The sequence below is a fragment of the Odocoileus virginianus genome, chromosome 20 (assembly GCF_023699985.2).
Source record: "Odocoileus virginianus isolate 20LAN1187 ecotype Illinois chromosome 20, Ovbor_1.2, whole genome shotgun sequence".
Taxonomy (NCBI): Eukaryota; Metazoa; Chordata; class Mammalia; order Artiodactyla; family Cervidae; genus Odocoileus; species Odocoileus virginianus.
The window spans coordinates 9,650,624-9,670,852 of NC_069693.1; the positions used below are offsets into that span (position 1 = coordinate 9,650,624).

The window sequence follows — 20,229 nt, forward strand, 5'->3', positions numbered from 1 at the left end:
TTGCATGATTTTATGTATCTTTATTAAATGATTATTTCTTTGAATTAATCTTTAAGGCCTCTTCTAAGAATCTTTTTCCTAGTACAATTTATTGTGATTAACTGGGATTGAGTGCACTAAAATTTTCAAATGTTTGTCCTATTTATAGTAGGTTTTCCTACCCTTTGAGTGATACAAATTCCAGGGCACCTGCTATGTTTGGCACTGGTGCCAGGTCATGACTGTATAGCAGCTAACAGATTTCCTGCCCCTATGAAATCTACATTCTAGTGGACATGGATTTTGTTGTGTCCATCATTATACTTTTGCTAAAGTCCTAAGAGCACGTCTAATTGTAAAGCCTCCCCTGTGTAGATTCTATTGAATGTGATAGTTCTGATTGAAACCCACTGCACCATCCTTACAGGGTTTCTCTGCTGTATATTTTCCTGAAAACTGTGACATTTTGGTCTCTGTTGGACACACTAGCCATACTCATACAAGTAGGTCTCCTCATTGGAATTCAGATGACTGTAGGCTATATGAGTCAGGAAACTCAAACAGGGGCTCTGTATCAACCTAGAGGGGTGGGGTGGGGAGGGAGACGGGAAGCAGGTTCAAAAGGGAGGGACATATGTGTACCTGTGGCTGATTCATGTTGAGGTTTGACGGAAAACACAAAATTCTGTAAAGCAATTATCCTTCAATAAAAAATAAATTAATTAAAAAAAATACAGCTTCCTCTTGAATTCTTAAAATACAACATTTTATAAATAGCCCCTGCTGTGCAGGTTTTCTGATGAAAATGTCATGTCTCAGTTCTGAAGAAATTTTTATCACTTGTCATGTGTACTGGACTGATCACTACTATGGACTCTCTGATGAACCTGAAGACAAGAACTCTTGCTACAGCCCTTACCACAGTCAAAACATTTGTAGGGATTCTCTCCTGTAATGGACCCTCCAATGAAGTTGGGAGGTCTGACTGAAGCTCTTCCCACACATGCTGCACTTATAGGGTTTCTCTCCTGTGTGGATACTCAGATGAATGTGAAGCTATCAGTTCCAGATGAAGCCTTTCCCACATTCTTCACATTGTAGGGTTTCTCCCCTGTATGGACCCTCTGATGGGCTTGAAGATGTGAGCTCCAACTGAAACCATTCCCACACACATCGCACATGTAGGGTTTCTCTCGGGTGTGGACCCACTGGTGGTCTTGAATATGTGAGCTCAGACTGAAGCCTTTCCCACATGTATCACATCTGTAGGGTTTCTCCCTTATGTGGACCCTCTGATGGGCCTGAAGATGGGAAATCTGACTAAAGTCCTTGCCACATATATCACATTTTAGGGTTTCTCTCCTATGTGAACTCTCTGATGGGCCTGAAGATGGAAATTCCAGCTGAAGCTCTTATCACACACATCACATTTGTAGGGCTTCTCCCCGGTATGGATTCTGATGGGCTTGAAGGTATGAAGCCTTACTGAAGTCTTCCCCACATACCTCACATTTATATGGTTTCTCTCCAGTGTGAACTTTCTGAAGAGGACCAGAGAGCTGGCTGAACATCCTGTCACATGTGTTCCATTTGGATGTTTTGTCTTTAGGGTAGGCTGTTTGATGGGCTTGAAGTTGTGATATCTTATTGAAGCCTTTACCACACAGCTCACATTTCCAAGATTTCTCTTCAGTGTTGTCCACACAGCAACTGTTGAGGTCTAAGACATGATAGAAGCCCTTCCTATACCGGCCACGTCTATACAGATCCACCCTGGGGTGAATGGGCTCATCAGCAGGAAGGGAGGAGTTCTGATTGAAGCAGTCAGCACCACCTAGACATCTGTAAGGTTTCTCCCCTGGGTTGGCTCTCTGGTGGGTTTGCATATGTGAGCTCTGACCCAAGCCCTTCCCATACTCACTACTCATATGGGGTTCCTCTCCTACTTGCAGCTGCTGCTGAAGTTCAAGATCAGAGCCAAGGCTGATGCCTTTTCCATTCTCATCAGAGGTCTGACCTTCTGAGTGGATGATGCTATGCTGGGATGTGTTCTTCACAAAGTCTTTTCCACAATTACTGTGGCCAAATGCCATCTTGCTTTTGTGTACTTCCTGATCACCATGGTGATGAGATCATTCTCATGATGCAATGATCACACGGCCACAGTTTATTTTTTATGTCAATTTGCTGATACCTACTCTGATAATTCTGACTCTCTCAGATCCATTTTCCTCCAGAAATCTCAGGAGGTCTGAATTTGAAGCTCTTGATTGCCAACACTATTAGAACTCTCCCCTTGAAGCTTTCCCACACAGTTCTCATCTTCAGCAACCTCAGCAGATTCTCCTGCCCACACCCGACAGGAGGAATCAACTTGTTTTAGCAATTTGGACTTCTTGCCTTGCAGACTTATTGAGTCCTGGTTAATTTATTTGTGAATTGTTCCCATATCTGCCCACACATAAGGCCTTCATGCAAAATGTGTCTTAGTCCTACTTCTTGAAGAGTCTCTATTTCATTTTGATTCCTGTGTCCTAGAAGGATAAAAAGTTCAGAGATGAAAGTGAGGACAAGTTCAGGGATATAAGATATTTCACAGGTCGACTGTATTGGGAGATCCTATTCAACCAGTGGATCATTCAGCTGGATTCTTAATTTTATCATGCCTATGGAAACAAAGAGGTAATAATGAGACTCCTTTAGAAGTAGTATACTCTTGGGACTTCCCTAGTGGTCCAGTGGTTAAAACTCTGCATTCCCAATGCAGTGGGTATCAGTTCAATCCCTTGGTTGGGGAACTAAGATCCCACATGCTGCACAGCATGGCCTAAAAATAAATAAATGAATGAATAAAATTAAATTTTAAAAAAGGAACTACTATGCCGAGACTTATGCATGAGGTCAAAATGAGAAATACAGTGCTACAGAGCATGGGACGTTCTCAGCAAAAGTGAAAAGAATATATTTGCACTGGGAGACATCTCCTCTGTCCTGATAATGAACCCATGAGATGATAACTTTATTGTCCTTAATTTAGCCACTAAATGCACATGTTAATACATAAGCTGGGCTCCTCAGGTGGCACAGTGGTAATGAATCCTCCTGCCAGTGCAGGAGATGCAAGAGATGTGAGTTTGATCCCTGGGTCGGGAAAATCCCCTGGAGTAGGAAATGGCAACCCACTCCAGTATTCTTGCCTGGGAAATCCCATGGGCAGAGGAGCTCAGAGGGCTGCATCCATGGGGTCACAAAGAGTTGGAGATGACTGAGCACAAGCACAATACATAAGCGAGATTTGAGAGAGTTCTTCTTTACTTCAATGATGTCTGAATATATAATATTAAACTAATGAACATTGTAACTAGGAAAAAAACTAGAAAATTTATTCCCTTAGCTGACACATCCTATGGCAGTAAAAAAATCCTATGATAATTATTGCTGCTAAATTTGGTTGGATTTTCTGATAAGCCTGAATGACTAATATTATCTTCCAGGTTTTGTAGATATGAATCAGCAAATAACCAATAGATGCTGTAGTAGCCAGCACATAAGACAGCCCCCAATGATCCCTGCTTCCTGATATGAAAACCCTATTGAAGTCCCCTCCACAACATATCAGGATTGGTGAGCGAAACCAAATAGGATATGGCAGAAGTGCTGGTACGTCACTTCCAAGATTATCCCATAAAAGACACTGTAGTTTCTGCCTTCTAATCCCTTGGGTGCAAGTACCTTGGGAAAACTAGCTGCCGTGTTTTGAGAACAGTCAGGGAGAGGGCTGTTTGCCAATGAACTAAGGCCTCCTCTCCTGTCAAGCCAGGGTAGAACTGAGGCCTCCTGACAACAACTCTGAATGACCCCTCTTGGAAGCATCCTTCAGGCCCATCAAGCCTTCAGAGGACCACAGCTCTGGCAGACTTGAGATCTTATGAGATCATGAGCCAGAACCATCCTGTGAGGCTGCCCCCAGAATCCTGATGCACAGAAACTGTGATGTCTATAGTTTTAAGCTGAGAAATTTAAGAATAAGTTGTCATACAGCAACAGATGACTAATTAGGTATATAGAAACTAAACTTAAATTAGACATTCATCAGAAGATGAACTGTGTTCTGAAATAATCCTTTCATCACACCAGTGGTTTATTCTCTACTCGTGAGCTGTCTGCAGGAGGAGGGGACAGTGAGATCCACTTGGCACCACTCTCTGTGAGCTGCAAGGGCTCAGACCTCCATGGTTCTCACCTGAACACTCATCTCCTCGGGTTTCTGGCTCCATCACCCAAAGCTGCTCTTCTCGCCCCAACTGGAGTATTATATCTAATGTGAAGGGTTGATAACCTGTGAAAAAGTAACCACACATGTGTAAGGTGAATAAAAGCAAAATTTTTAATTCCAATACTACGATCTTCATGCACTCTCAGCAGTATTTTTCCAAATTCTGATCATGACCTGTTGTAATAAATACCTCTTCTGTTGTGATCGGGCACGCAAATAAACAGATGCATATCACTGAAACAAGTGACTGAATCCTAACCATTATCTACTTAAAAAAAAAAAAGGATTCTACTTTTACAACTTTGTAGATCTCAACATTTATGTGTTTTTATTTTCATATTGTACAGAAATTTTACTTTACATGATTAAATAGATTAGCTTATTTCAACTGCCAGTTAACTTTTTTCTTTTTTTTTTTTGGCTATGTCCTGCAGCATGTGGGATCTTAGTTCCCTGACCAGGGCTTGAACCTGTGCCCCCTGCACTGGAAGTATGGAGTCTCTTACCCACTGGACCACCAGGGAAGTCCCTGATTAACTACTTTTATCATGTCTCCTTTCCTGTTTTTTAATCACAGTTTCTGTTGCACTATATGCAGTTTCTGACAAGTTATGCTACTTCTGTCCTATTTCATTAGATGCAATAATGATACAACTCACTGACTTTAAACCACACCAAGATGTTACAACTGCAATTTGAGAAAACAGACAAGGAATAAATAAGGTGTCCCATGAAGAGGAGGAAATTCAGGCCCCCACATGCAAGGAAGCATTTCAAGAGCCCCAAACTCTGAAACATGTTGACACCAAGGCAATCCTGAGGGTTGACACTGAGTCCCTGAGACCTCACCCATGGACACCAAGTTCCAGAAGTTCTCCAGCATCACTTCATGGTACAGCTTCCTCTGGGCCAAGTCTAGCAGTCCCAGTGCCTCCTTGGTGAAGGTCACAGCCACGTCCTTGAAGGACTGCCTCCTACAACACCAAACACATGTAGCTTCAATCTTATGATCAGTAGAGGGAAGGGGGTAGGAAGTCACTGTTTAATGAGTATGGAATTTCACTTTGAGAAGAACAACAAAGTTCTGGAGATGTGTTCAACAGTGTGGATGTACTTAAAAGTACTGAACTGCACATTTAAAAATTGTTAAAATGGTAAACTTTATGCTATGTATATTTTATCACAATAAAAAAATGCACATCAGGAGGTAGATGAATAACCCAATTATGGTATATACAGGCAATGAAATACAGTGAAGCAATAAAAAGGAGCTGACCTGTGTTCAAAATGAACAAATGATGCCAGACACAGAAAGAGCACATACTGTGTAATTCTGTTAACATGAAACTCAAGAAATGATGAATCTAGTCTGTAGTGACATAAAGTAAATCAGTTGCTGCCTATAGTCAGGCATGTGGGATAGGCATTAACTGGGGATGAGGGAAAAATTTTGGTGATGAAAATGGTCTACATGTAGACTGAGGCATGTAGACTGAGGCAGATAAACATGGGTATGTTTATCAGAATTGATTAAATACATTTATTATATGTAAATTATATGTAAATTTCACCACAAAATTATATAAAAAGACACAATTAACAAAGCAAATAAACAAACCACAGAATGGAAAAAATTACTCCCAAAATGTATACATAACAAAGGACTTGAACTCAGAAAATATAAAGAACTCCTTAATAATAAAAAGTAGAAGCCAAATTTTTAAATGGGCAAACAACTTCAGCAAGCTTTCCATAAGAGATATGACAATGGGGAAAACCCACGGAAAAGTATTCAACATCACAAGAGAAAAAGAAATCAGTCATGGTGAGATGTCATTTCATTCAGTTCAGTCACTCAGTCCTGTCTGACTCTTTGTGACCCCATGAACTTCAGCACGCCAGGCTTCCCTGTCCATCACCAACTCCCGGAGCTTCCTCAAACTCCTGTCCGTTGCATTGGTGATGCCGTCCAACCATCTCATCCTCTGTCATCCCCTTCTCCTCCCACCTTCAATCTTTCCAAGTATCAGGGTCTTTTCCAATAAGTTGGTTCCTCGCATCAGGTGGCCAAAGTATTGGAGTTTCCACTTCAGGATCAATCCTTCCAATGAATATTCAGGATTGATTTCCTTTAGGATTGACTAGTTGGATCTCCTTGGAATACAAGGGACTCTCAAGAGTCTTCTCAAACACCACAGTTCAAAAGCATCAAATTTCCGGCGCTCAGCTTTCTTCACTGTCCAACTCTCACGTCCATACCAACTCTCACAATCATAGCTTTGACTAGATGGAACTTTGTTGGTAATGTCTCTGCTTTTTAATATGCTGTCTAGGTTGGTCATAGCTTTTCTTCCAAGGAGCAAGCGTCTTTTAATTTCATGGCTGCAGTCACCATCTGCAGTGATTTTGGAGCCCAAGAAAATAAAGTCTGTCACTGTTTCCATTGTTTCCCCATCTATTTGCCATAAAGTGATGGGACTGGATGCCATGATCTTAGTTTTCTGAATGTTTAGTTTTAGGCCAACTTTTTCACTCTCCTCTTTCACTTTCATCAAGAGGCTCTTTAGTTCTTCTTCACTTTCATCCGACTCTTTGTGACTCCATGGACTATACTGTCCATGGAATTCTCCAAGCCAGAATACTGGAGTGGGTAACCCTTCCCTTCTCCAGGGGATCTTCCCAACCCAGGGATCAAACCCAGGTCTCTCACATTGCAGGCAGATTCTTTTCCAGCTGAGCCACAAGGGAAGCCTGTCATTTCATTAGAATGGCTTAAAGAAACAAGATCCATAATACCAAATGACAGAAAAGAAGGGCATGCTGAAAATTTCATGCACCCCTGACGTGTTGTCAAATGGTACAAGTATTTTGAAAAAGAGTTTATATTCACTTACCCTACAAATCCCGTCATTCCATTTCTAAATGTTTACCCAAGAGATATGAAAACACATCCCTAAGAAGGTCTGTGAGGCATGATCACGAGAGTAAAACAATGAAAAGCTACAAATAGGGACTTCCCTGGCAGTCCAGTAGTTAAAACTCCATGTTCCCTTGGCAGGAGGCTTGGGTTCAATCCCTGGTCAGGGAATTAAGATCCCATATGCCACAAACTATGGCCAAAAAAAAATTAATTAATGAAGTAAATAATATACAAATAAATTATGAAAATTTAAAAATAAATATATTAAAGCTACAATCAACTCAAATATCTCTTAAAATGACAAACTGTGATCTATTCATAAAATGGAATATGATAAAAAGGAACGGATTAGTGACACCTGCAACAACACAGTTGAATCTCAAAAACATTATGCAGGGACAAAAAAGTACAAGAGTACATACAGTATGATTTTGTTAATTATGTTTAATTTGAAAACAAACAAATCTGATCATATGATGACAGATCAGAACAGGAGATGCTTCGCAGGTCAAAGAAACTGACTTGAAAGAGACATGAGAGAACTTTGGGGGTAATGTAAAAGTTTTTATTTCTGTTTTGGATAGTGGCCTAATACAATTACACAACTTTGAAAACAGGATATACGATTGTCATTGACCCAACACTTCAAGATTTGTGTAGTTTCTGTAAGTAAATTATATTCTATTTTTAAAAGCCCTATGCAAAAGTGTTATGAATCAAAACCAAATTTATTCAGAGGTACAACAGTCTATAGGCTTAACTGTGACTTCTGAATGGTTAAACAAAACACAGAAACCCTTCTGAGGTAATACATAAAAGAATGCTGAATCATCAGTTCAGTTCAGTTCAGTCACTCATCGTCCGACTCTTTGCGACCCCATGAACTACAGCACACCAGACCTCCCTGTCCCTCACCAGCTCCCAGAGTCCACCCAAACCCATGTCCATTGAGTCGGTGATGCCATCCAACCATCTCATCCTCTGTCGTCCCCTTCTCCTCCTGCCCTCAATCTTTCCCAGCATCACGGTCTTTTCCAGTGAGTCAGCCCCTCACATCATGTGGCCAAAGTATTGGAGTTTCAGCTTCAACATCAGTCCTTCCAATGAACACTCAGGACTGATCTCCTTTAGGATGGACTGGTTGGATCTCCTAGGAGTCCAAAGGACTCTCAAGAGTCTTCTCCAACACCACACTTCAAAAGCATCAATTCTTTGGCGCTCAGCTTTCTTTATAGTCCAACTCTCGATGACTACTGGAAAAACCATAGTCTTGACTAGACGGACCTTTGTTGGCAAAGTAATGTCTCTGCTTTTTAATATGCTGTCTAGGTTGGTCATAACTTTCCTTCCAAGGAGTAAGTGTCTTTTAATTTCAAGGCTGCAGTCACCATCTGCAGTGATTTTGGAGCCCAGAAAAATAAAGTCAGCCACTGTTTCCACTGTTTCCCCATCTATTTGCCATGAAAAACTCAATTGATAATATTAAGTGAAAATATAAAATTGAAAACCGTACCTAGACTATGATTCTAGATAAACAAAGTGTAGCTGACTTACAAGCAGTGTAGTAATTTGAGTTTTTCAAATTTTTTGATATCTGAGTTTCTGTACTATTATTTGTGAAATGAAGATGACAAAATAAAAAAAAAACAAAACTAAAAGCAAAAGCAAAAAATATAACCATAAAAAAGCAAGTACCTGGCATACAAGGAATGTTTTCTTCCTTTATCCTTCTCATGAAAGAGAAAAAAGATAACAGAAGAGAAGAAAAAAAAGAGAGAAAAAAACAAAACATGATAATAGAGAAAAGACTTGTGATTGTCAAAGGGGAGCCGGGTGGAAGAGGGATGCACTGAGAGTTTGGAACTAGCAGATGCAAACTACTATACATAGGATGGATAAACAACATGGTCCTACTGTATAGCACAGAGAACTATATTCAATACCCTGTGATAAACCATAATGGAAAAGAATTTGAACAATAATGTGTTTATACGCATAATGCAATCACTCTGCTGTACAGTGAAAATTAACACTATAAATCAATTATACTTCAATTTTTTTTTAATGTGCCTAACCTTTAAGAAAAGAGAATCTTTGAGGAAAGAGATGCAATTTTAAGAGAGAAAACTCAACTCACCTGGAACTTGGTCATGCTCTGCCACCCCTTCTGGGGAAAGTCAAGAGTCCTGGGAAGACACAGTAGCAAAAGAGAAAGAAGCCTTGAGACATAGGTCCAAGCCCAAGTGACTGCTTCATGTGATTCACCAGCCCCTCGGGCCCTTGGGCAGTGAACAGTCTGCTCAAGTCTAAGCAGCAGAGCTCATACAAGAGTCCCTTGGGGCTCCCGGGGTTCAGAGCCATCATTCTCATCCCGGGTATTGGGGGAAATGAAAGGTAGTGGGATGTACTGGCTATGAGAGTGGACTCTGGGGCCAAGAGGTCCCAGGTCAACCATGGTACTACTCCTGTGACATAAGATACTGGTTTTTCTGCCCTCAGTTCCTGACACAGGGCTCCTGAAACCCTCATAATTTCCTGAATGCTAGAAGTGTGTTTTGTTTTGCCTTCATTCCAATAAAGGAGTCTTTTGATAACATCCAAATTTCAGAGACTGTTCAACGCTCTGTCTTAAGAAATTCACCCTTATTTCTGACAAGCCCATAGTTCTGATTGGCTATGTCACTTAATAGTTTCTGGTCTTATAATGATATTTCATTGGTATCAGCATCTGGTTCTATAAAAGGTATAAATACAGTACTTGAGAATTTTCTTCAAGTAGCCAGAAGAGTCTCAATGGCACATCCCCCTCTGTCATGATGACTGAAGTAAAAAAATATATACTTTAAAATACAACTGCTAGGTTTTTGGGGGGTTTTGTTTTTTCATTTTAAACAAAAGTGCAGTGGTCTGTCTCATTTAAATGAACAATACTGTAGTGGCCACAACAGAACAGATCTGAATTTATAAGGGTGCTTTGGGGCTTTGGTGAGCAAGTCCAATAGTCCTGAATAGGCAAGTCCACCCAGACAGAAAGTCAACTAGTGGTTGCCAGGGGCTGGGAGGGGGCAAGTGAGAGGTGATGGCTCAGGGGCATGAGGTTTCTTCTGGGGGTAATGAAAATGTTCTGGAACTAGATGGTGGTGATGGTTGTACAATTCTGTGAATATACTAAAAATCAGTGAGTTGTACATTTTGTAAGAAAAAGTATATGTTAATCTTATACGTGAATTACATCTCAAGTTAAAAAATAGGAGAAAAAAGGACTTCCCTGGTGGTCCAGTGGTTACGACTCTGTGCTTTCACTGCAGGGGGCATAGGTTCAAACCCTGGTCAGGAAACTATAACCCCACAGGTCATAAGGAGCAGCCTAAAAAATATTTTAATAAAAAAATGTTTTAAAATAGGGGAAAAAACAGCCTTGGCTCAGTGCCTGGCACATAACACAAGCTCTCAATAAGTGATGATATCATGATTACTTTCCCCATATAGTGGAAGAGAAAGCTGAGGATTCATAGAATTACTTTACTAATAATCACAGAGCTCATGAGACCTGACTGACATGAATCCAACTCTGATTCCAGGGCTGGTCTTCAGGTCTCTAATCACACAAAGGGGTATCCTTGGGGAGAAATGAAAGGGGAGTTGGAGGATATAGACTCTGCACATGGAATCAAAGGGTCTGCACATGGAATCAAAGGATGGCCGAAGACACACTTTCTCAGGCAAGGATTGGGCTGGACCATCTCAGAGGTTCCTCTGAGCTGTAAAATCCTGAGGCTGTTCCTGATTGGGAGGAGAGAGGATAAACTGCATCTTCCAGTTTTTTCCTCTGGGTTTGGGGAACCTCAGTCATCAACCTGGTTCCAACCATCCAGGGTCCATGTGACAGTGGTTAACACGCATATAGACCCCAGATGGGTTGAACAAGATTGATGAATGAGATTCCCAACAAAGGTCTGTTTAGTCAAAGCTATGGTTTTTTCAGTAGTCATGTATGGATATGAGAGTTGGATCATAAAGAAGGCTGAGCGCCAAAGAATTGACGCTGTTGAACGGTGGTGTTGGAGAAGACTCTTTTGAGAGTCCCTTGGACTGCAAGGAGATCAAACCAGTCAATCCTAAAGGAAATCAATCCTGAATATTCATTGGAAGGATTGATGCTGAAGCTCCAACCCTTTGGCCACTTGATGCGAAGACCTGACTCATTAGAAATGACCCTGATGCTGGGAAAGATTGAAGGCAGGAGGAGAAAGGGACAACAGAGGATGAGATGGTTGGATGTCACTACCGACTCAATGGACATGAGTTTGAGCAAACACCAGGAGATGGTGAAGGATGGAGAAGCCTAGCACGCTGCAGTCCATGGGGTTGCAAAGATTTGGACATGACTGAACAACTTTCACTTCACTTCACATTGCATATAAAGCCTGTAGAAGAGTATCTGGCATTCACTATGTTAACAGATTATTATTACTCATTCTTCAACAGGTCTCATCCAACCTCCCATTTATTCCATAAACATTGGAACATCTGTCCCGTAGAAAAATCCTGCTCAAGAGTGAAGGAAACTTATTGCCAGCTTGGCAGAAATGACACGGCAAGATAAAATTCCCTCACGTTGGGACAATGTACCAGGATTCCTGGGTCACTCACTCTCTCCTCTCTGTGAGTCCTCTTTGAGAAATCAGGGTCAGGAATGGAAAGATAGGAAGATATGGAAGAATGAAAAGACACAGTTGTGTGTCTCAGGCCCAGGATAACTTACAGCGGACATCCCCAGGTACCGGCTAGGGGTGAGACTCCCTTCTTCCTTTAAAAAAAGTCGGGGCTGTGGATGTCAAAGGAATCCACGGAAAACCCCTCTTTCTGCAGAGGTTAGAGAAGAGCCAGTGGCTCTGCAGTTGGAGCTCAGAACACCCGGGGCTCACACAGGCTTTCAAGGACTGAAAGCATCGCGGGAAGAAGAAACTGGACAATCGACCACTTTTAGCCGCTGCCAGCGATTGGTTCTAAGCAGTTTCACACTTGCTTCACGTGAATCTCATCACATGCCTACTAAGGAGGTACCACTATTAACTCCTCTTTACATAGTGAACAGGAGCAATCTGATAATTCTACGAAGAGTATATCCTTAAGAGATGGCAGAGTGTGCCTAAGGTAGGGGAGGCGAGGAAAACCGAGGGGCCGAGAGACTCTCAAACTCGGAGAGCGCTACCCCGCCTCGCCCCCAACCAGGGGACGAGAACCTCGCCAAACGCCAGACACAAAAACCGTCATCCCTGCCCTCCATTGCTTGTTTCCCGAGGGTGAGGGCGAGGGTGACAGCTGCATACTCCACATCCAGACAGGATCAGAAGACACCCAAACTCTAAGTACTGACTCACGTCTCAGAAGATACTGAAGCCTCTCACGCCTATAGCGGAAGTGCCCGGACTGCACGCTGCTCTCGGACTACAATTCCCAGAATCCCCCACCAGAACAAGGGCTACGGCCCCTCATCCTCGGGGACGGAAGTGGCGCTAATACCCGGCGCACTGGACTACACTTCCCAGAATCCTCGGCAAAAGTAGTGAAACTTTGAAAAATAAAGCTCGTTCAGTTCACCGAGGTGCTGTTTTAGCTTAATCTTCCATTTCCTTCCTGTCTTCTGGAGGGTTTTGGGTGTTGTTGTTTTCATTACATTACTAATAAGTGTGACTGAAAAGTAAGTGTGGCAGCCTGAGAAAGGAAGGGCGGAGAGAATCCCAAACTTGGTTTATTGCTTTTGTACCTGGATGCATTTAGACCACTGACAATGTTTACTTGGCATGACCTAGTCACTCCAATATGTTAAAGACTCATCAGAAGGAAAAGTAACCTTTGATCAAGCCACAAAACAAATAACAAAAGTTTCCCACTTTTGTTGGTTTTAATTGCTCCTTTTGAAAGCTAGAGTTTCTAGCAAATAAAGGAAAATGCGATAGCAAGAAGGGAAGGAAATAAAAAAGAAAGAAAGAAAAGAAAAAGAACGGCCTAGAATACAGGCATACCTCAGTGATATTTTAGGTCAGATTCCAGACCACTGCAATAGAGCAAATTATGAAATAACGTGAGCCCCATGAATGTTCTAGTTTCCCAGTGTATATATTAGGATTACACTATAGTAGTCAAGGTATACGATTAATATTAAAAAATGTATGTACCTTAATTTTAAAATGCTGTTGGAAAAATGGTACCAGAAGACTTGCTTGACACAGGTTTGCCACAAACCTTCAACTTGTAAAATCATTGTAAGAAATAAAACCATCATAAATACTACAGAATGTTTTTTCTCCAGGTTGGTCTAAATCATTGAGCCATGATGATTATTCAAAAAGTTGGTGTTAAAGTGGGGTATCCTGCTCAGATAACCGTAACAAATTCAACTCCTTTTTTTCAACTTCATGAGGTATAACTGCTAAGGAAAATTTTAGTATATGTGATGAATTGATATATATTGTGAAAGGATTCCCACAAATGAATTACTTAACACACCATCAAAGGCTAACTCTTTTGGGAGGCAGAAAGGGAGACCCTTTAATATCTACTCTTAGCAAATTTCAACTATACAATACTGCATTATCAACTATAGTCACAAAGCTATAGATTAGATCCTTAGATCTTACTCATCTTAAAGCTGAAAGTTTGTACCCTTTTTATAACCTCTCCCCATTCCCAGACAGCCATCACCATTATACTCACTGTCTCTAGTAAGTTTGACACTTTTTCCCCTTTAGATTCCACATGTAAGATAAAATGATACCATGCAGTGTCTTTCTGTCTTGTTTCATTTAGTTTATGTCCTACAGTTTCATTCATGTTGTCACAAATATTTCTCCATATTTTTCCTGTGAACCAAAGGTTAGAACGGTTTGATTCCAGTTTTTTTGTTTGTTTGTTTGTTTTTTAAGAAACAATAGTTCATGGGGGTTCTGTTTGTATCTCCTACTATCCTAACTGGAAGCTTCCAAGACACCCTTAAAAAGAACAAGATGAGAAAATGTCTTCTACCAAATACCAAGACTCATTGCAAAGCTATGCTGAAGTAGTGTGGTATTAGTAAAATTATTGAAAAGTAGACCAATCAAAGGGAATTGAGAGTCAAGACATCTATCTAATCATATTTAAATCACTGATTTTCTTCAAAAGTGGCACTACAAAGTAGTGGGAAATAAGGGAAATTTTCAGTAACTGGTATAGCAACAACTGAATATTCAAATGGTGAATAATTAGATTATACGGGAGGCAATATAGACCTTTCTTTAAAGATTCCGTAAGTTGATTTTAGTTGTCACCTATCAAAAAATAAATAAAAAGGAGAGGGAGGGAGAAAAGGGAAAGAGAGAACTGATAAATTTGAATAAGGTCTGGACATTAGACAATGTTATATATCAATATTCAATTTTCCTGAGTGCTATACTTGTAGATATGGAAGTAAATTTCCTTGTTCTTACAATATATCAATATGTCTAAATACTTAAGTATTTAGATGCAAAGGGTAAAAGGACTGGAACATACTCATGGTTAAGAAAAAGTACACGTCAATGTAATATCACTCAACCATAAAAAGGAATGCATTTGTCAGTTCTAATGAGGTGGAAGAACCTAGAGCCTATTAAATACAGTGAAGTAAGTCAGAAAGAGAAAGAGAAATATCATATATTAACACATGTATATGGAATCTAGAAAGATGGCACTGATGAACCAATTTGAAAGGCAGCAATGGAGATGCAGACCCAGAGAACAGACTTGTGGACACAGTGTGGGAAGAAGGTGGTAAAAACTGAGAGAGTAGCACCGAAACACATGCATGACCAGGTGTAAAATTAGACAGCCAGTGGAAATTTGCTATATGACACAGGAGCTCAAATCCAATGTTCCGCTGACAACCTAGAGGGGTGGGATGGGGTTGGAGGTGGGAGGGAGGTACAAGAGGGAGGGGACATGTGGATACCCATAGCTGATTCATGCTGATATATGGCAGAAACCAACACAATATTGTAAAGCAGTTATCTTCCAATTAAAAATGGTTTTAAAAAGTATGTGTCAATATGTGTGCACATACACACATTCACATACGTTAAGAGAATATGTTTCAAATATGTTAACTGGTGAATCTGAGTAAAGGGTACATGAAAGATTTCAGAGTTTTTACAATTTCTGGCATGTGTTATATTATTTCAAAACAAGAAGTTTAAAGAAACGTAAAAAATTTACATGAATCAAAATTCCATCATTCAGAGATCAGTAAAAATAAATACCTACCTTTCCTTTTTAATGAGATCACACAAAAATCCCATGCTTTGTTTCTCCAGGTGAATGTTTTCTGGATATCCTCCAACATCCGTTAACAACAATTTGCACTAGATAAATAAATCATAAAATACTTTGGCAACCCAACTGATTATTTCTATGTTTGCTATAATAAACAATGATGCAATGAACATTCCTTCATATACATCCATGACAGATACATGTTTTAATTCATATTATCATATAAAATAAAGTCATCATATTATGAATTTTTGGCTATATGAAACTTTTAGTATTTTATTCATTTTCATAGTTTTACAGTATTAGTAAAAATAATGGCCATTATAAATAAGTATAAAATGGAAGTTGATGAAAAAATAACCCCAAGTCGTCCTTGACTCCCACCTCCCACCAAAAAACTAGCTAGCATATGGCAAATATCCTTTTCACACATTATCTTTAGGCATATATTCACTTTGTAGTGGTGGATGGTTTAGTCACTAAGTCATGTCTGACTCTTGTGATCCACAGACTGTAGCCTGCCAGGCTCCTCTGTCCATGGGGTTTTTCAGGCAAGATTACTGGAGTGGGTTGCCATTTCCTTCTCCAATATTCACTCTGAGAGATCATTTAAATCAAGTCAATCTTACCAAGAAGGTTACAACCTACTTTTTCCCTGTTAACATCTATGGTTCTATGTTACCAACCATTTAAATGGATTTGCTAGAAAGAGCCACCTGAAGGAATCCCTTTCCATCTCAATATTTTATAGCAGTGGACCCCAACCTTACTGGCACTAGGGATTGGTTCTGTGGAAGACAATTTTTCAAAGGACCAGAGGTAGGGGGAATGGTTTTGGGATGATTCAAACACATCCTTAGCTCCACCTCAGATCATCAGGCATTAGATCTTAGAGGTTGGGGACCCCTGCTTTATAGTTTATCATCAGCATGGACTCTCCAAAACCCTGAATGTGTGTATCCTGACTGAAGCCATCAACACGTTTCTCATTTTTAAAGATTCTTGCCAGTGTGGATTTTCTGATGGTATGTCAGCCGTGAACGGTGACTGAAGTCCTTACCGCATACGTTGCACTTGTAGGGTTTTTCTCCTGTGTGGACCCTCTGGTGGGCTTGAAGCCGAGAACTCTGACTGAAGCCCTTCCCACACTCCTCGCATTTAAACAGTTTCTCCCGGGTGTGGACACTCAGGTGGACTCGAAGGTTGGAGGGGAGGCTGAAGGCCTTCCCACACTCCTCACACTTGTGGGGTTTCTCTCCTGTGTGGACCCTCTGGTGGTGGCGAAGGTTCAGGCTCCGCCCGAAGCCTTTCCCACACTCCTCACACTTGTAAGGCTTTTCGCCGGTGTGGCCCCTCTGGTGATAAATAAACTGGGAACTGTATCGGAAGCCCTTCCCACACACGTCGCATTTGTAGGGCTTCTCCCCGGTGTGGACCCTCTGATGGGACTGAAGACCCGAGGACTGGCTGAAGCCCTTCCCGCAGACACCACACTTGTAGGGTTTCTCGCCTGTGTGGACCCGCTGATGGACCCGGAAGTCTATGGCCTGACTGAAGCTCTTGTCACACGCCTCACATTTGTAGGGCTTCTCTCCAGAGTGGACTCGCTGATGGGCATGAAGGTTGGACCTCCAGCTGAAGCCCTTGCCGCACGCCTCGCAGGTGTATGGTTTCTCTCCGGTGTGAATGACCTGGTGCAGCTTCAGGTTGGAACTGTAACTGAAGTCCTTGCCGCACATGTCGCACCTGTAGGGCTTCTCCCCAGTATGGACTCGCTGGTGGGTCTGGAGCTTGGACGACTGGCTGAAGCCCTTCCCGCACGTCTCACACTTGAACCGCTTCTCCCCGGTGTGGACGTTCTGGTGGACCTGGAGATTTGAAGCCTGACTGAAGCCCTTCCCGCACTCCTTGCAGGTGTAGGGCTTCTCCCCTGTATGGACGCGGAAGTGGATGTGGAGGTCCGTGTTGCGGGTGAAGCCTTTACCGCAGGCCTCGCACCGGTAGGGCTTCTCGCCGGTGTGGACCCGCCGGTGGCAAATCAGAGGCGAGTTGTGACTGAACCCCTTGCCGCAGACGTCGCACTTGTAGGGCTTCTCCCCGGTGTGGACCCTCTGGTGTATGTGGTAATGGGCGGCCTGCGTGAAGCCCTTCCCGCACTCCTCACACTTGTAGGGTTTCTCGCCCCTGTGGACCCGCTGGTGAACACGGAGGTTGACGCTCCAGCCGAAGCCCTTCCCGCACTCTTCACACTTGTAGGGCTTCTCTTCCGTGTGGACCCTCTGATGGCACTGAAAATTGGAACTCTGGCTGAAGCATTTACCGCACTCCTCGCATCTGTAAGGTTTCTCCCCTGTGTGCGTCCGGTAATGGATGATGAGGCCTGTGCTGCTGCCAAAGGCCTTGCCACAACTGTCACACCTGTAGGACTTCTCTCCTGCAGGGTTAGAGTGATGGGGGTGAAAGGAGTTCCGATAAAAACCACTGCTGGCTTCAGGACATTTATTGACAGTCCCTCTTGGGTGAATTCTCTGATGAGTCTGCAGATGGGAGCATTTTTCTCCAGGGTCAACCTTCTGATGAACTGGGAGCACCGCGCCATGACTGAAGCCCTCCCCACACACTCTACAGGGACGCAGTCTCTCTCCTTTGCAGGGTGTCTGTTCTGCATCAGTTTTACCAGGATCGCTCAGTGGTGAATTCTTTGTGAAGCCTTCACATACATGCAGGTGATTTTTCACGTTCATCTGTTTACTTCTGCTCGGATTCTCTGACTCGGTCAGACACCTACTCCCACAGGAAGCCTGGGCTCTCGGAATCAACAACTCCTGATTCTTAAGGCAACCGAAGTGATCTCCTTTATGATTCATTATATGGTTCTCATCTTCAGAAACCTGAAGAGAATCACCTTGAAGGAACCAGGAATTCTTCCTTTGCAGAGTTAAATCATTTGTGGCCTGTTTCCAGATTTGCCAGCAGGACAGCTCTTCACACGAGAGGTATTTTAACATGACTTTCCCAAGAGTCTCCATCTCATTTGGGTTCTTGTTGCCTAAAGAAAAGGCGATATTCAGAGATGAGGACAAGTAATGCTTTGTTCAGAAATATTGGGATTTCACACTGGGGCCATGTTTACCACATTGTTTATCCTTTTGTTATTCTTTCTGAAGAATGGGGTCAGCAGACTCTTATGGAAACATGACCCATTTAGAACTGTATGTCTGTTTAATAGGAGGGTGGTAGCTTTGAAACCAGATGGCTGCAGGACAACTAAGACAACCCACACTCCAGACAAAAGCAATCAATTAAAAGTCCCCTCGTCTTTTCCTTAGCAGCCTTATGACAAATGGGCTTCTACCCAGTTAGGTTACAAAAGCTCAGAATCCAGGCACAGAACAGTATTTTAGGTCCTGGTAAAAACAATCTTCCAAGAGCAAATCTGGGAAGCAGTTGGGATAATAGCATTCATTGTTTTAAACCTGGGAGTGATTCAGGTCTCTGTGAAAGGAAGCAGGAAAAGGGAAAACTAACCTTGGACAGCTGAGAAAGAACTTGGGTGGAGGAAAGAAAGAGAGTGGAGTGCAGACTCTCAAAGGCAACCCCGAATGGGAGGAGAGGGGGTGTTCCATTCCACTTAAGAGTGTTTTGTGCAGGAAGCTGTGAACCTTGCCTTTTCTCTTATTCCCTTTGGGTTCTCTGCTTGAATGTCACTCTGTTGGATGAGGCCTTCTTATCACCCAATGTAAAAATAATTCCTCCCCACTCCCCACTCTTTCCATTCTTCCCATCTGCCTTACATGCTTTATGTTCCCCCACAGCACTTACTGGATTTACTAAACTTCCTAGTTTTTTCTTCCCTCTTAGACCCATAAGAATAACAGTCACAAGGAAAACATGCACTTCGAATTGCTGACATGTTTTAGAAAACTGTGAAACCAATTCCATACCTTGTGACGTTGGGGAAAATGAAAAGATTAAAAACATGAAAAGTGTATCAAAAGCAGTAAGGGTACCACTACGTGAAATGCTTGTTTCAGCTGCAGACATACACATAAATATGCACATGTATTATATTCATGCTGGGTCGGGATGTAAAATACTTCTTATTGAGGATCACAGTTAAAAATGTGTGGAAGGGGCTCCCCTGGTGGTCCAGTGATTCGGAACCCACTTGCCAATGCAGGGGACACGGGTGCGATCCCTGGTCTGGGAAGATTCCAGGTGCATGGAAACTCATGCACCACAACTACTGAGTTTGTACTCCAGAGTCCACGAGCAGCAATTATGGAAGCCTGCAGACCTAGAGCCTGTGTGCCACGAGAGCAGCCACCACGATGAGAAGCCCGCCCACCACAACTAGAGAGCAGCTGCCACTTGCCACAATTAGAGAAAGCCAACGCAACAATGAAAGACCCAGCACAATCTTTTTTTAATGTATGGAAGCCACTGGCTTAAAATGTTTAAAGGGGTGTCAAGTCCTAAATGATTATTTCCTTAAATGGAAACTTACAGTCAAATATAAACTGAACAAGTCCCAACAGGTATGTGTACGTTTCTGGGTATGACAGGCTTGCTAACTGAATGTCCTGAAGATGCCCATGCCCTAATCCCTGGAGCCTGCAGATATGTTAATGGACACAGCAACGAGGACTTTGGGTTTGATTGAATGAAGGATCCTGAGATGGGGAAGCTATCCTGGATTCTCCAGGTGAGCCCAGAGTAACGACAAGGGTCCTTCTAAGAGGGAGACAGGAAAGAACACTCC

At 42.1% G+C, this 20,229-nt stretch overlaps 2 protein-coding genes and 1 long non-coding RNA gene across 3 annotated transcripts in view; all 3 read right to left on the reverse strand.

Moving 5' to 3' along the window:
* On the reverse strand, positions 1-16,610 carry ZNF233 (zinc finger protein 233). The gene is given in 12 exon segments (XM_020893197.2): positions 1-932; positions 934-1,076; positions 1,079-1,330; positions 1,333-1,439; positions 1,441-2,109; positions 2,111-2,191; positions 2,193-2,391; positions 2,394-2,513; positions 4,223-4,318; positions 5,105-5,229; positions 15,459-15,556; positions 16,528-16,610. Coding segments are annotated over 11 exon segments (1,944 nt in total). The 5' UTR covers positions 15,494-15,556; positions 16,528-16,610; the 3' UTR covers positions 1-815.
* On the reverse strand, positions 7,719-12,551 carry LOC139029848 (uncharacterized). The gene is made up of 2 exons (XR_011482090.1): positions 9,313-12,551; positions 7,719-8,566 (listed from the first exon to the last, which is right to left on the reverse strand). It is a non-coding gene; the product is annotated as an uncharacterized lncRNA (long non-coding RNA).
* ZNF227 (zinc finger protein 227) overlaps positions 15,458-20,229 on the reverse strand; it is a 14,264-nt gene continuing 9,492 nt past the window's right edge. Inside the window, exon 6 of the mRNA XM_020893178.2 lies at positions 15,458-18,516. Within this exon, the coding sequence (XP_020748837.2) occupies positions 16,460-18,516 (2,057 nt within the window). The 3' untranslated portion in view covers positions 15,458-16,459. The remainder of the gene's footprint in view (positions 18,517-20,229) is intronic.